The sequence below is a fragment of the Anolis sagrei genome, chromosome 6, assembly GCF_037176765.1.
Source record: "Anolis sagrei isolate rAnoSag1 chromosome 6, rAnoSag1.mat, whole genome shotgun sequence".
Classification (NCBI taxonomy): domain Eukaryota; kingdom Metazoa; phylum Chordata; class Lepidosauria; order Squamata; family Dactyloidae; genus Anolis; species Anolis sagrei.
Window position 1 is genome coordinate 26869263 of NC_090026.1, and position 12024 is coordinate 26881286.

The following is a 12024-nucleotide window of genomic DNA, read 5'->3' on the forward strand; positions in this document are numbered from 1 at the left end:
CAATTTCTGCTCTTCCACCATGATAGTGCTAATGCGTTTCAGATTTAGTCAGTAATGCCCATTAGATCTAGGATGTCTTTTGGTGGTTGTACTTGAGAAAATGTTCCCAAGAGACTAAAGATGGATGAGTATACTATTCTTGTTCTAAGTCAAACCACATTCTAACATTTGCCACATGGAAGACATTTTGTTGTAATTCTGGAATCAAAAAACAAGAGCAATATTCAAGTTTTACCAATATGTAAACCAGTGGTTCCCAACCTTTAATTGACCAGGGACCACTCTCCAACACTAGTACCAAAAGGATTACGAATCAGTTTTTGAACAACTTTACATTCGGTTTGGTTATTTGTGATGTTGATTCAGAAAACTGCATTGGATAGACCACATCAGCTCTAGTTTGTCGCCTCTGCTTGCCCACAGAAAACCAGACATAAGCCTCAGTACTGTAAGAGGGTTTTGTGAGACCAGTCACTCTCATTGCAATGGTGTAACAACAGTGAGGCGGACCATATTTTATTTCTAGCGGACCACAGGTTGGGAACTATCTAAACTGTATTTATCTATTGGACCAATCATGCCTGTAGGTCCAATGAAGGGTACTAGGTGCTTAGTATTCTGCATTCAAAAAAGCAAGCAGCTTTTCCAACTTTTCCAAAGCTAGAGAGGCTGTAAAGAACTAGTGTAACACTAGTAATACTGCTTCACATGTCCTGCCTTGTAGGTGGGAGGAGACATCCTAGTGTAGGAGACCCTCCTTTCTATTAGAAAAGGGATTAGCAGTATTTCAGAGCAGAGCTTCTTAAACTGTGGGTCCTGATCCCACATGGGTCAAGCTCAATGTTGGGCTCAAATAGAAGTTTTATGAACACCACATAGTGAGTTGCTGTGAGTTTTCTGGGCTCTATGGCCATCTTCCAGAAGCATTATCTCCTGGCGTTTCGCTCATCTCTATGGCTGGCATCCTCAGAAATTGTGAGGTCTGTTGGAAACTAGGCAAGTGGGATTTATATATCTGTGGAATGTCCAGGGTGGGAGAAAGAACTCTTTGTCTGTTGGAGACTAGTGTGAATGTTGCAATTGGCCATCCTGATTGGCATTCAGTGGCCTTGCAGCTTCAAAGCCTGGGTGGCTGCTGCCTGGAGGATCCTTTATTGGGAGGTGTTAGCTAGCCCTGATTGATTCTTGCGACTTTTACACATTTACAATGCAGTATTTATATTAGACTGACTCTGCAGGTGAGGCTTCATCTGTACTTCATAAAAAGGAAAATCAAGTCTGTTTTGCAAGGCTTGCAAATGCTGATTTGTTATCAGTAAATATTTGATTTCTGTATCTATTTTACATACCTACATACCCGGGGTCATGTAAACATTTCTCAGGCCAAGAGGAGTCTCAAGTGGAAAGGTTTAAGAAGCCCACTCTTAAGAGCACACATTCTAATAAGATAATTAAAAGATTCCAAAAGAAACCAATTCATCTAGCCATGACTCCATGTGCCCCCAACCTCACGTTCCAATTTCTCTCTCTTGTCAAGAAAAAATGTATTTGAAGATCTGGGAAGCAAACACCACATATACAGGAAGGGGGCAAAGGTTGCTAAATCTAGTATAGTATAATGTACCATGAATGCTCTCAGGCAAGCCACCCCCCCCCCACAAAAAAACAAAAACAAAACAGAAGGTACTGCTTTCAAACTAACAAGACACACACATTGCAAACATTGTTTATTTCTTGAACATGAAAGAAGCAAAGTCTAAAATATACATAAGCCAAAAAAGCACATTTCTAGAAGAATGGCTCTTGGGATAGTGAGGATAAGCTACTGGACCAGAAAGCATTTTGAAGATAACGTACAGCCAGAAAGGGTGGCTATGTGGAAGGAACAACTGAATTTAAAAACCTACGACTACTCTGACCTATGAAAACAGATACATCTCCTCTTGAACAAACTGAAAGAAAAGCGACAGGCCTTGTCTGGGGACATGAAGTATTTTAGAATGCAACCACCACCATAGAAAATAGCTGTCACAGAGCTGCTCTAGCAGTTACGCTTGTCAGATGCCCAGGTGACTTGAAAAAGCGATTCAAGAAATACTATTTTAACCTAAGGGGGACCCAAGACCTTGGGTATTGAAGCAATTGGGGCCTACTAGAGATCCACCAAGGTCATGTATATTTTGAGGGCAATTAATTGATAGGAGATCCAATTTTGTGTCTGGGACGCAGCAACTGCCTCCTCGGTGGCATGGGATTAAAATCAGAGATGGGAATCACTACAACGTTCCCACCAGGAGCCAAAAATAAAAAGAGTCTGAGAGGAGAGCTGGGTACAGGGTTCTGGATTTTGTCGGTTTATTAATTTCCATTTCAATACAAAAGAAAAACCTCACAAAATGTATTTGTCAGAACAAGGGCATAAAATTTGTCAAGCAAAAAAAAGGGGGGGAGGAGAAAAAAGAGAACAGTTTAGACCATTTATAACCATTATCTAAGCTGCCAAGTTCTACAATAACTCTCAAAATAAAAGGCAGAGAGGTGTGGAAAGGGATAAAGAGGGGGCCAGAAGAGTAGAGGGCAGGGACAGGCAAGGACAGTTTCAAAACGGCGGCACCTCCATTTTCTCTCTTCTGTGGAATGCTGGTCCATTTAACAGACGGTAGCTGTTCAGGCTGCAGTTCCATCATCCCCACCACTTCCATCAGGCTTAGAAGCGGCAGCCTCACTGAGGTCAGTGAGTGGCGAGCCGCGGAGAGGAAGGGTGGTTTCTTTCAGTGGCTCATCTACGTTGATGGGTTCACGCAATGCTGAAAACTTCCGGTCGCCAAAGACAGCACTCAGCTTGGCTTCGAAGAAGCGCTGCAGAACAATGATGGACTGGACATCTTCTTTGTCCTGAAGGAGTAAAACGAGTGGAAAAAGCATTGAGCATCCAAGGGGAGGGAAGGAATCAGTGCAACCCTTCACTTGGAACACTAGCCAGGCAGAGTTCAAGGAAGACGGCCAATCTGTTCCAATTCTCCTTGTCTCTAGTCAAAATGATAAGAAACCTGGCCTAGGATGGTGTCAGAAATATTAAAAACTAACTAGGTCTTTTTAATTACAAAAATGTGAGTCAAGCACTGAAAGGGTAAAATGGATGAAATGACTCAGCAAAAGCCGCAGTTCGATATAAGCAGGTGTGCCTGTAGCTTAGTACGCCTCGGTGTTAGTTACCCTCAGTATAAAAAGGCATCAGATTGAGAGAGACCTCAGTCTGAGAGAAGCCTCAGCGTGAGGTAAACAAGTGTTAATTTGCCTCAGTAGGAGAGCGTCTCAGAGTTAGTAGGCCTCAGTGTGTGAGAAAGCCTGGTGTGAGAAGCCCCAGGTTGAAGCTCTTGTATATAAAGCTGCAGTGAGAAAAAGGCTACCGTGAGAAGCTCCTGTGTAAAGTTTAGTGTGAGAAGAGGCTCTGTGAGAACGAAGATTATTTGCATGAGAAAGAAACCCAGCATGGAAGCAAAGATGGAAGTTTAAAGAATTTTATTTTATTTAATGCTTGTTCTTGCAAATAGTGCAACCATATTATTTTGCTATAAAGAAAAGCCCCCTAAGGAAGAGATAACATTGGTCTGTGTGTTTTTGTTCTTTTTACCACTTTTGGCTTCTAGTGCTGGGTCATGCTGCTGCTAGTAGGTTACTCTGCTATACTTTTATGAGGAGGGTCTTTTATTAATAACTTCACTCACTGAATACAAGCTGCTGTGCTACCTGAAGGTTACAATCTCTAGCCAAATTAATCCACGGGCAACCCCTCGCTGCTTTTTCCAGCCAGACAAAGCCTCAACTCACTTCTGTCAGTGTATTAAATTGCTTGACCATCTTCCAGACATCATCTGCAAACTCGTCAGGAGAGGCATACGGTGGTGAAAGCTTCCGTTGCAGCTTGGCTCTGATCAAGGTCAAATCAATGGTGTTCTGCCCCTCCTGAAAGATATGGGGAAGAAGAACAAAAGGTCCAATGAGGTGCTGTTAACTTCTTCAAGATCTCCAAAAGAGAAGGCTTGCTTTATGGCACAACACACCTAGGTAACTTGCATTGCAAATTAGATCAAGGTACTTTGTACATGGCGTTTCTTATAACAATAATAATAACTTTATTCTTATACCTCGCCACCAGCTCCCTGAAGGGACTCAGGGCGGCTTACATATAGGACAAAATGTCCACAAAACATTAAAACAAAACAATCCATAAAACCAAACACATTAAAATAGGAGCATCATAAAATACAGCAATCCAGATAAAACACATTAAACATAACAGAAATAAAACAAACTGCATTGGAGCTTCATCAGACCAAGTTTTAAAAAAAACAATGACCAAGATTTCCAAAATGGACAAGACCAAACTATAAAAGGGTTGGGCAGGGGATAATGCACATAGCGTAACATAGGGCTGGGGAAGTAGATGAAGTGCAAAACAGAGTACTATCCAGTGACCTTATCTTGAGTGAACGTAAGAACAAGATGGAACACACACAATAAAAGATCCATGGTTGTGTTGAGTGATAGAGCTTCACACTATATTCCTATGAATAAAACTTGCTCTATCATGGGAAATGGTTAAGCAATTAACACTTGTCAGGGAAATATTCATTACTTTACAACCAAGTTAAGCCCTGGAGAGGCATGGGAAATTCAATTTCTTTACCCAGTTCAAACAACAAACTCACCGTAGCATTGGAGAGTCGATGAAGAGGCCTGCAAGGCTCAAAGCACAGTAATTCAAGGAGAACCCGTTCACATCTCTGTAAAAGACAGTATGGAAATAAAGTCAGTGAGAAAAAAAATCTGGCTCTGGCCAAGAATGAAGTCCTCACATTAATTTTCAAGCGGCTTCCATAATTTATTTATTTACAGTATTTCTATCCCGCCTTTCTCAGTCCGAATGCGGCTCTAGGGGGCTTACAAATTTGATGCCACAACAGTCATAAAATACAACGAAAAACATTTAGCACAACATTATAAACCCAGTCAGTCTGAAGATCTCAAAACTAAAGGTTTCTCATTTTAATCTGAGACAAATAAGTAACACAAAATAAGCCTTATGCTCTATGACAACTGAGAAAGGTCTTTGTTTTGATTTTTGGCAGGAAGGTCTTTGTTTTGATTTTTGGCAGGAAGACTAGATTAAAGGAGAGGTTTTTTAAAAGTAGATGTGAAATGACTTATTTTATTTATTTATTTTATTTACGATATTTATATACCGCTTTTCTCAGCCCTCGGGCAACTTCTAATTGGCTTTCTTTTTTTAAAAGTATTTCCTTCTTCTAAAATATGACAAACATGTCAATCGTGCCCCCTAAAATGGTGTAGAGATTTTTTGGGAGATTTTTAAATGGGTGGTACTGCCCTTCTCCAATGTTTCCTGGGTGGGGAGGTGGGACCTCTCTTTGCCTCTTATTGTGCTCTTTAACAAGACAGGTGAATGCAGCCACCTAAGTATCCAAGATCAATGTTTGGATCCACCTCATCAGCCAAAAAAAAACCCCTGTGCCTTGTCAGAAATATTAAAAATTAACTAGTTATTTGTAATTAAAAAAATGTGAGTCAAGCACTGAAATGGTTAAATGGATGCAACGACTCAGCAAAAGCTGCAGCCCTATATAAAAAGGTGTGTCTGTAGCTTAGTAGGCCTTTGTGTTAGTTTGCATCAGTGGGAGAAAGGTCTCAGTCTGTGATACAAGTCTCACAGTGTGAGGCAGGCCTTAGTCTGTGAGAGAAGCAAGTCTCAATATGAGAAAGCCTCGCATGTGAAGCTCTAGTGTGAAGGTTTAACTTTATTTGTGTCATGGAGATCTTGTTCTTATAAATAGTGCAACCATATTATTTTGCTATAAAGAAAAGCCTCCTAAGGAAAATATAACATTGGGCTGCGTCTTTTTGTTCTTTTTATCATTATGGGCTACTGGTGCTGGATCACGCTGCTAAGTTATTCTCCTGTAAATTTATGAGGAGAGTCTTTTGTTAATAAGACCACTCGCCCAATATGCCTCCCCCTCTTCTCAGAGGAGACAGCCAGACCAACCTTCTGGTCACCATTTGAAAGAGTCTTCGGCTCCCCATCGATGAAGATTGGAGTCAGGTCATTTTCATCCTCTTCAATGGTTGTCACTGCGTCCTCACAGAGTAGGCATTTCCAATCCCGGCTGTTGAAGCAAAATAGAGAGCAGAGCGTGAGAACACATGCTTGGCCTGCACAGAAGTGTAGACTTACCACTATCACTGTTCTTGGCATTAACTAAAACCCAAGATACAATCTGCCCTATATTAATCATCCCAAAAAGAAATGACCAAGATTGGTAAAAACAGCATGAGATGGCAATTGATTTCCTTCTGACTGGTTAATTAGAGTCCTACAGTAAGGAGTGAATATACAAACAGGCTACTCTCTTTTAACTTCTACAAAAGCATTTGTGGTGTTTTCAAAAAGCGAAAGATTCCACTATGTGCTCGTGACATTTCTGTCTATAATTAGCAAGGGTTTTGGTCTTGAGAGTAAAGTTAACTGCTCAAAGAACTTCCACAATTTATTCGTATCCTAATTAACTGTATTCACTGAATACAAGAAGTTACTTGATGATTTCCCAATGAAAATAATATGCAATATTATGCTTTTCCATGCCTTTAACCTTTGGGGGGAAATTCTGTAAGTAACAGATACAATGTCAACATCCAAGCGCACTACCATATTTTACAATCTGCTACTTAACACTCAGCCTAAACAATAGTGGAGGAAAGAACCAACTAAAGCCATTCCCGCTGATTTAGTATAGTTTTCTTGTCATATCCTAATTAATAGCTGCCATTACTATTACTTTTCCTCCCAGAGGAAAAAAACACAAGCAGTCTTAGGGGAGTATTTTGGGCAGATCCATGTCCTTGCTGACATAAGAAACAAGTTTCAACTAATGTGGGCGCGTTTCATATTTTACCGAGCAGGACCACTTCCACTGTTAAGAAAATGGATTTTGGGAAACTTGTTTATGCAACAGAAAAGGGGGAGGGAGAAATCTTTATCATGCAGGGACTGAAAGGACTCTTCTTTTGAAGTGCCACAAAGCTAACTATTAACTATTGAAACGTCACCCTTAATTACTGTGATTTTTTTCCAGATATCCTAAGAGGGATATGATTTAAAAGACGTAAAGGTAAAGCAAGGAGCCCATACCCAGGAACGTCCTGAAGGGCAGGCAGGTGACAATCCAGGTGATAGCATTTCTTGCAGCCATCACACATGACCACAGCTCCGGCTTTGAGGCAGATCCTGCAGCAAGCACCTTCTTCTCCATTGGCTGTACCATCATGGCTGTGAACAGACTGCATTTCCATAGCAGAGCTTGTGCTGCCACTGGGAGAGATGACACGGGGAATTATGGAGCCTTCTGGAAGAAGAGCATCCTGGGGCAGAATTGGCTTGGTGTCTTTCATATCTAGAATAGAGCCTGGATGATCAATTGCTGACTCCATTTGCTCCTCCTGGAAGAAGGAGGACAGGACGAATCAGAACAGATGCAAAACTGGAACATGAGAAGGGAAAGCAGTGCGAAGAGGGAAAGAGCAACAAACGTATCGGTTATTGTAACAAGCTTCCTCATTCTGGAAAAACATACATCAGCCTTGTTCCTTTTAGGCTCTTCCAAGTGCTTTCACCACTGGATCCTTTTTAATCTTGACTAGGGTTGGGAACTACTTTTAGGAACACGTAAGTCTTTTGCTCCAATATCCTTTGAGTAAAAGGGCCTTTTAATAAGTGAATGAGCTCTGCTTTTAAATTTAGCATAAGCTAAACTGGATGGGCCTTTCCTTTTTTCAAGCCCCTCCCACCTGATTCCAATGTGCTGACAAGAAAGATGCCCTTCCCCGAAGGATATCACAAGGTGCTCCCACCTTCCACCCTCCCTCCAACCTAAGCAGTTTGCTTTTTACCTCTATGTGGCATGAAAAAGCTGCAGTTCTATATAAGGTGTACCTTAGTAGCCGTCAGTCTGAGGTAAACCTCAGTGGGAGAAAGGTCTCAGTCTGTGAGAAGGCCTCACAGTGTGAGGTAGGCCTTAGTGTGTGAGAAGGCCTGGTGAAAGTAGCTTCAGTGAGAGAAGCTCCAGGTTAAAGGCCTCGTGTGTAATGCTACTGTGTAAATTCAGTGTGAGAGGAAGCTCTGTGAAAGCCAAGCTAGAAGCTGTTTATCTGCGTAAGAAAAAAGCTCAGCGTGAAAGCGACGAAGGAAGTACAAAGAACTTTATTTGTGTTGTATAAATCTTGTTCTATAATGTAACCATATTATTTTATCTAAGCTTCCTAAGGAAGAGATAACATTGGTCTGTGTCTTTTTGTTCTTTTTATCACTTTGGGCTACTGGTGGGTCACGCTGCTGCTAATCAGTTACTCTGCTGTCTTTTTATGGGGTCTTTTGTTAATAAACCCACTCACCCAACAATGTATTCTGGCTAGTGATAATTGGAATGTCAGTTTGCTTATTATTTCAAGACCATGAACCATCAGCATAAAAGCAGCCAACAACAAATTATGCTACTATAAGTAGTATTTCCCTTGAAGGAGCTAGGGTGGCGATGGCTGACAGGGAGCTCTGGGGTAGGCTGGTCCATGAGGTCATGAAGAGACAGAAGCGACTGAATAAATAAACAACAACAAAGTAATATTTCTATGAAAAAATGCAACAGTAAGGTCAAAAGCCCATGCTGTTCATGATTTGGTTACTAACATCAACTACAAATGTTACACTTGATTCCAAAACGAATCTGGGGAGAATTGTGTTTCTTATTATAACTTCTTCAACACAATGGTGAATCCGTGGTTTGTTTTTGCAAATACAAAAATTACAGTAACTATCTGTCTTTTTCATTGCCAATAAAGTTTCAATGAACAAAGCTGCTCATTCTAGATCCCAAGTCTTTCAACTATGATGCAGGGCTTAAAAAGGGGTGGATAGTTACTCTCCTTTAAAAAGTCCTCACTTTCTAAAAGTTGCTTTAGAGTTCCTTTCCTGAATTGCCATCAGGATGTTGTAAGAATGTGGACGAGGATTATTTTACTGAAAGCATTCCTCCTACAACAGTTGGTGCCAGTTTCACAAGATACATAACAACTTTGACACAGCAGTAGTCTGTTCCATGGGTGTTACTTGACTAGACAAAATAATGGTTTTACTCACCATTATATACAGGGTTTTCTGAACTCAAATTCAATCACCCTTCACTAGCCAACTCAAAATGCAAGTAAAACCCCACGAAGGCCATACTGACCTTCACTGCCAGCCCTCCTTGTTGGGCACCTTGTTCAATCACATAGATATTGTAATCTTCTGTGGTAGGACGTTGCATGACTTTGAAAATGGGTGGCTGATGGTCTGCTGTCAGATCCACATCCAAACGCTCCAAGCTGACACGAGGTACTTTGCGAAGACTGCCATCTCCTCCATCTTGGCTACGAGCCCTGAGATGCAATCAGAAATGACGCTGATAAGATGACATTGCTGCTGCTACATCATCGATCTCTCTCTTGTAACAGAGCTAAAAAAGTATCTGTACTTATTAAAAATAAAGAGAATTTTGTAGTGGGGAAAACTCTATCAAAATAAAATGAGGAATAAGCTGCAAACTAATAAATCACTTAATTCATTAAGACATTTCTATTGCGTTCTGAATTCAGACCAAACCGCGGCGGGGAGGGGAGGGGATGGGACTTTTTTGATGATCTCAGCATTAGGGCTGCAATTACCGCTCTCTGAAAATCTTATGTTTCTGGAGGCCAAACCTTCTCTATACTATGTAAAAATGCAGAGCACATGCATTAATCAATACGGCTCTGGCGCACTAAGTAGCCTCCCAAGATCAATAATTTACTCTTACATCTTGGTCAGAAGACTGCATGCTCTAAAAACCTTACATTCCAGCACTACTCTTCATACCCTAAACTCACTTTCCACTGGATCAAATCAATTTTAATTCTGTGTAATGTACTAGAGAGCATGTGTCTGTGGAAGACAGAACATGGATCTGAAAAGCAAGCTACACCAAGTAAACTAGAAATATACCCTAGAATGGACCCCAAGAAGAGAATAATCCTTACCTTTTTTGTCCAGATATGTCACCAGAGTATGATCCTTCTGTTTTGGCAAGGAGAAATAAGTGTCAAAAAATGAATTACCCACATTCTTATTAAAAAAAAAACAAAACAATTCTCTGAAAATCTGTTGTAATCTCTGAAAAAGCTCCACAAAACTGTGTACATTTTTGTTGGGGAAGCAGTCTTCTCAAGCCTTCTCTATATAATGTTTCTCTGCTTTGTAATGTGTATATTTATAACCTGAAGTAAATGTCTTATTTGATTTGCAGTTTCCTCATTTCTATATACCTAACAGCAGTGGGAGGGGCTGCAGGTCATGTGACTGACTCAGCGACAGTATAGAACAGGGGTCCTCAAACTAAGGCCCAGGGGCCGGATACGGCCCTCCAAGATCATTTACCCGGCCCTCACTCAGGGTCAACCTAACTCTGAAATGACTTGAAAGCACACAACAACAATAATCGTAACTCATCAGCCAAAAGTAGGCCCACACTTCCCACTGAAATATTAATAAGTTTATATTTGTTAAAATTGTTCTTCATTTTAATTATTATATTGTTTTAAGTGTTTTTTGCACTATCAATATGTGCAGTGTGCATAGGAAATAATTCATGTTTATAATCCAGCCCTCCAACAGTTTGAGGGACTGTGACCCGGCCCTCTGTTTAAAAAGTTTGAGGACCCCTGGTATAGAATCTTCAGGTTTAAACAGGATGATAATTAGAGAATGTCAGTTGAGGAACGACTGTTAGAGAAGTGTTGAACCTTGAATGAGCTTAAGTATAGAAGTCTGAGGCTTGTGTTTTATTTGAAAGTAAACTTATTAAAGAGAGCTGTATAAAACATAATTTATGAATGTTAAAAGATTATTAAGTTCAAGACACAAACTCTCTGAATGTCCATGATCTATACCCCAATGATCAGTGATCCTAACACGTCATAATCCATTATCTTCAATATTTTTCAAATCACAAACAACTGAAAGGAACATCTAATAACAACAGCCTTAAGCCCCCTGCTTTTGCTTTTTATGTGCTTACCTACACCAAAGCCGTCACCAATGTCCATTGGCTGTAAGAGAAAGAAGCCAGATTAAACAGATTCATATAATCACACGTTGCTTCCAAACCATGGTGTGTGAAAACATATTTATTTGTTATGATATTATTATGAGACAGCAGCCTGGCAGCAAGGTTCCAGCTTAACACAAATTATCCCCCCTTGAGAGAATCAGCATTAGTTTCCATGCATCTCATGCACCTAGAGCCCCTTGACTGCCGTTAGTTCGGCTCACCTGTCCAGCAGAAGAAGCACTGGCATCATTGATATAGCAATCAGGGATGGCCTGCCGCTGGCTGTTGGAAGGCAGCACAGGCTGAAGCAGTGCTCCCTTATTCATTATGCTTGTCTGCAGAGACATCTGCTGCACACCCTACATAGAAAGGTGAGCAGGAAGCCTGTAACTGCCCCATTAGCCCCTTCACCACTGTGCCAAGCATTCCCAGAAAGCAGACAACCAGCAGAGGTTGCTGGTTTAAGAAAGTCAGGCAGTCATGCGAGATTGTTCCAAGAGACAGTACCTGAGAAGGTGGAACAGAGCCCTGCCTGACAGCCACTCCGCCAGAGGCAGCATTAGCCCGCTGTTGGTTGGGCTGAGCATTGGAGATCACTGGCAAACCACTTCGCTCCGAGACTATCTGACCTAACCAGATGAAGAAAAACATTTCGTTTCCACACTCAGGCACTCAACAGTGATTTATGCAGCCATCGTATCCAAGTGCTAGTATCTTAAACATATTATATTGCATCTTCAGAAATTTAAATGCCAAATAAGTGTCTTGTGAAGTTCAGGCCTTTACCATTAGGAGGGGGTGTCCTGAATACATGTACGCATTATCC

At 41.0% G+C, this 12024-nt stretch overlaps 1 protein-coding gene across 2 annotated transcripts in view; it reads right to left on the reverse strand.

Annotated features, from left to right (window-relative positions):
• Positions 1 to 1710: 1710 nt before the first annotated feature.
• Positions 1711 to 12024, reverse strand: part of TRIM28 (tripartite motif containing 28) — a 29760-nt gene continuing 19446 nt past the window's right edge. The window contains exons 9-18 of one of the 2 annotated variants that reach the window (XM_060780677.2): positions 11706 to 11827; positions 11420 to 11557; positions 11166 to 11196; positions 10129 to 10165; positions 9303 to 9492; positions 7211 to 7518; positions 6068 to 6188; positions 4713 to 4787; positions 3832 to 3966; positions 1711 to 2895 (exon numbers count right to left, since the gene is read on the reverse strand). In XM_060780677.2, coding sequence (XP_060636660.2) covers positions 2668 to 2895; positions 3832 to 3966; positions 4713 to 4787; positions 6068 to 6188; positions 7211 to 7518; positions 9303 to 9492; positions 10129 to 10165; positions 11166 to 11196; positions 11420 to 11557; positions 11706 to 11827 — 1385 coding nt within the window. In that variant the 3' untranslated portion in view covers positions 1711 to 2667. The remainder of the gene's footprint in view (positions 2896 to 3831; positions 3967 to 4712; positions 4788 to 6067; positions 6189 to 7210; positions 7519 to 9302; positions 9493 to 10128; positions 10166 to 11165; positions 11197 to 11419; positions 11558 to 11705; positions 11828 to 12024) is intronic. The other variant, XM_060780678.2, reaches the window with a different exon arrangement.